This window comes from Pterocles gutturalis, unplaced genomic scaffold, assembly GCF_000699245.1.
Source record: "Pterocles gutturalis isolate BGI_N339 unplaced genomic scaffold, ASM69924v1 scaffold46447, whole genome shotgun sequence".
Classification (NCBI taxonomy): Eukaryota; Metazoa; Chordata; class Aves; order Pterocliformes; family Pteroclidae; genus Pterocles; species Pterocles gutturalis.
Window position 1 is genome coordinate 767 of NW_010111918.1, and position 4029 is coordinate 4795.

Here is a 4029-nt window from a genome sequence, read left to right on the forward strand (position 1 = left end):
GCAGCACACTTAGCTAGAGTAATTTTGTGATACAGATACTTGAGGTTGTATTGTTACAAATGTGAATCTTCAGCTCATTCATGTCAGGAGAAATAAAGATTCCTCTGAGAAAGGGGGAGCCTAGTGAGAATTACCTCAATAGTAATCCTCTCCAGTTTTTCTAGTTCTTTGATTTCTGCAGAGCCTGTGGCAGATGCTGTAACCTGTTCTAAAGCACATCTCTGTTCCAACAGGACATCATCCATGATCCTGGCCGAGGTGCTCCCCTTGCCAAGATTGCCTTCCGTGACCCATACAGGTTTAAGAAAAGAACCGAGCTGTTCATTGCTGCTGAGGGTATTCATACTGGTCAGTTTGTTTACTGTGGCAAGAAAGGTGAGTTAAGACGGAAAGCGCGTTGCCCTGGGCAGTTTTGGAACCCTAAAGCCGATGTCATCTGAATGTGTGAAGTTTGAGATAAACGTTTAAGTGCCATTGCAAGCCATCACAAAGCAGTGGCTTCCACTAGCTTTAAGCAAACCTAGTTTTCTTTCTTGGAGATTGCGATCTCCTCAGGCAACCAGTTCTGATTAACAAGCCTAACCGCAGTTTTGTCAAGTGTTTGGATTATTCTGTCTAGAGTCCCATTTTGCCTGCCTTTCTGTTACACTGAATGTCAAACTTGTGTTTCAAGTCAAAAAGTGCCCTTGCCTGTTTCTAACTGAAGCATTTATGTGGTGCCCTTCCTCTGTGCATGGGGGCCGATGTTAAGTAGAATTGTAATTCAAGTACAGGAGCCCGAATGAAGCTGTTGATGCTCTGATTGCTCTTTGCAGCTCAGCTGAACATTGGCAATGTTCTGCCTGTTGGCACCATGCCGGAAGGCACCATTGTGTGCTGCCTGGAAGAGAAACCTGGTGACCGTGGAAAGCTGGCCCGTGCTTCTGGAAACTACGCCACTGTTATCTCTCATAATCCTGAAACAAAGAAAACCCGAGTGAAGCTGCCTTCTGGCTCCAAGAAAGTGATTTCTTCTGCAAACAGAGCTATTGTTGGTAAGGAGTGACAACTATGAACTGGTCTTGTCACTGAGTTTGTGTACTGCTAAGCAAGCTTTCCAATGGGGCCCCAGTTTCTAATGCTGTCTTGAAAATAGCATAATTTACAGGCTGGACCCAGGATCATGCACAGGTACAGTCTGTGCACAGGTGCCTAACTTGTATATTACGCCTGTATGACTTTTGGTTAGTGGTAGCTTACATTTGTAGGTGGTTTGACCTAGTGAGGAGACAGAAAAATAGATGCTCGTTGTGCTCAAGCTGTAATGGAATTGCTCAGCTTGTAAAATCTGCAGTCCTCAGGAAGAACTTCTGCAGAAAATGGCATTGGTGGTTTCCTGCTTTTGATAGGCTGGCTGAGGCTATAGGGGTAACGCTGGAGGTGCTCAGCTGCTGAAGGTGTCACCAGTTTGGTGAAGGTCTGGCAAGGAATGAAAATACTGTTGTCAAGAAGCAGAGGTTTTACCAGGTTTGTTGTACGCTTGACTGACAGCTGAGATGGCTGCTGTACTCGGTCAGTCAAGCGACACTTGCCTGCCTGTGAGTAGAAGACATCAAAGTGAGCAATTGGTCTGTTACTCTAGTAAAATTGACTAAATAGATCATGAAGTAACTAGGTATTAAACCTTAAAGTTCTTGAAAGTCCCCTGAGCTCTTTAGATTCATACTTTAGTTGAAAATCTATTGTTAATGTTACTCAAGAAGTTTTAGCAATAAGACCGGCATTAGCCTTAGAAAGTGTTAAACTCAATCCTGTACTTGTGAATTGAAAAACAGTAATTAAAAGGACGTGTCTCCTTGCAGACCACTTAATGTGTGGCTAAAAGCTTGAGTCCAATCTTGCTGTTAGTGTTGGCTGGAAAATACTAGTTTGAACACACATCTGGGATTGTTTGAGATTGGTCTTCCCAAGTTTATTCTTAGAACGTGAATATTACTCGGAATTAATCTTGTTCTTAAGCACTTTGTTGTACACTCTCATATTTGCATGTTACAATTCCTGCAATTTTTTTCAGGAATTGTTGCTGGCGGAGGCCGTATTGACAAGCCCATCCTGAAGGCTGGCCGTGCCTATCACAAATACAAGGCAAAGAGAAACTGCTGGCCGCGTGTCCGTGGTGTGGCCATGAACGTGAGTCTTTTTTCAACTGGAGTTTTCACTTTTTTAAGGGTTAGAAAGGAGGTGTTTGATGTGGGGAGGAGTCTGGCATGTGTCTGGAAAGAAAGCTTCACAGATTACCCTGTAACTGCACACGTAATTAGGGCAGTTAGCAGCACTTGATAGCTACTATGCTGTATGAAAAATGAAGCAGTTAAATTTTTTGTTCCCTTAAATCAGGTTATTTCTGTTAAACATCATCACTCATTTCTGTTGTTAATTTTATTGACGACTTGCCTTCCTTTTCCACAGCCTGTAGAGCATCCCTTTGGTGGTGGTAACCATCAGCACATTGGCAAGCCTTCAACCATCAGGAGAGATGCTCCTGCTGGGCGCAAAGTTGGTCTCATTGCTGCCCGTCGTACGGGCAGACTGCGTGGAACAAAGACTGTGCAGGAGAAGGAGAACTAAAGACCCAGTATGGAGTTTACAGAATAAATTTTTAAAACATAGTTCTGTGTGAAGTTCAAGTTATCTGTTGCTGAAGTGTGGCTGGGAAGTTGTGAGTGGAGATAAAGTTTCCACCCCCCCACCTTGAAGAGCAGGAGTTCTTTCAGCCAGCACTGTCTGTCTGTAAGCAGGTACTACGGGCTGGAATAACGCTTTGTGTAGATGCTCTTGTGCCCTGATGTGATGTTAACATTGGCTGGTTGCTTAGGCCTGACAAAGAGTTACAGACTGATCACATAATCCCTTGGTTACCTGGTTTAACCTATGAAATCTAGCTGAAGTGGCTAAAGGGTGCTTGGTTTTCCAAGTCTCTAGGCTCTAACATAATTGTTTTCCATTTTTATCTGCTGTGTTTCTTTGGAGGAAAAGCTTGTGAGAGTAGTAGCACTCCTTGCAGAGGACGTGTTTTCAGCTACTACTGCTGTCAAGTTTGGGCCTTCTAGTTGAAACATCAAGCTTCAACCAAATCAAAAATACTTCCCTCTGAGCACAAACTCGAAAGTTTGGGGTATCACACAACCTCCCACGTTTATTCATCTGTGTTTGGAAAGGGCAAACAGCTTCAAAATTGTCTTTTCCAGGCTGTTCAGCAGATTTGGGTCCAGCTTCGCATGACTGGATATTCCTTGGTAGTGTAGTAACACCGTTAGTAGCACTAGTGCTTCACACTAGGAAGCTGTATTCTCACGAGAACAGCTGTCTTGTGGAAAGCCAGCGTTTTTGGAGGGGTGGGGAATGAGATGAAAGTTGTGGGTTTTATTGCAAGACTACTTCATTCACAGCCACCTTCCTGAACTGGCCTTTGGAGACAGGGAAAAAAAAATATCAAAGCAGCCGGAGCTCACCTTTACTTCTGAGGATGCCTAAAGCAAGGACTCCTGTTCCCATTCTGCAGCACCTCTGGCTTTGCTGAAGATGGGCAGTGCTGAGGGCACCACAGCACCACCCCCACTTGCTCCGTAGCTCAGCCAAGACTGGTGCTGCTGCAGCTGGGTGTGTGTGCCCTGGGTTGCAGCACACCTGTCTGGCATGTCTCCCTTTGTGGGGGGGTGCCCAGGTCTTGGGGGCTCCCTGGCACATGTGTAACTGCTGCAGCAAAACAAACTGGCATCAGGGGATAAGTGTGTCCCCCACCTGCTGCAGCTCCAGTGCAGCAGCCAGTACCAGGCTGGTGTCTTGACTTCAGCCAGTGTTGCCTCTGGTGTGAGCCAGCCACCAAGGGAAGGGTCGGTCAAGGTCCAGGTTCTCAAGGCTGACTGCCCTGCAGGCTTCCTTTAGTCATACTCAGTCTGTTGTGATTAACTCCTGCACAGCTCAAAGTGCTTCCAGAATAGATGTGGATTCCTTAGTTAGATGTTCCCAAACACGGTAAGGCAACAATCC

At 45.4% G+C, this 4029-nt stretch overlaps 1 protein-coding gene across 1 annotated transcript; it reads left to right on the forward strand.

Annotated features, from left to right (window-relative positions):
• Positions 1-214: 214 nt before the first annotated feature.
• On the forward strand, positions 215-2648 carry RPL8 (ribosomal protein L8; the record flags this gene model as incomplete). Its single annotated transcript, XM_010073861.1, has 4 exons — positions 215-375; positions 816-1034; positions 2054-2169; positions 2449-2648. Coding segments are annotated over 4 exons (655 nt in total), but the record flags the coding sequence as incomplete, so codon positions are not given.
• Positions 2649-4029: the final 1381 nt, after the last annotated feature.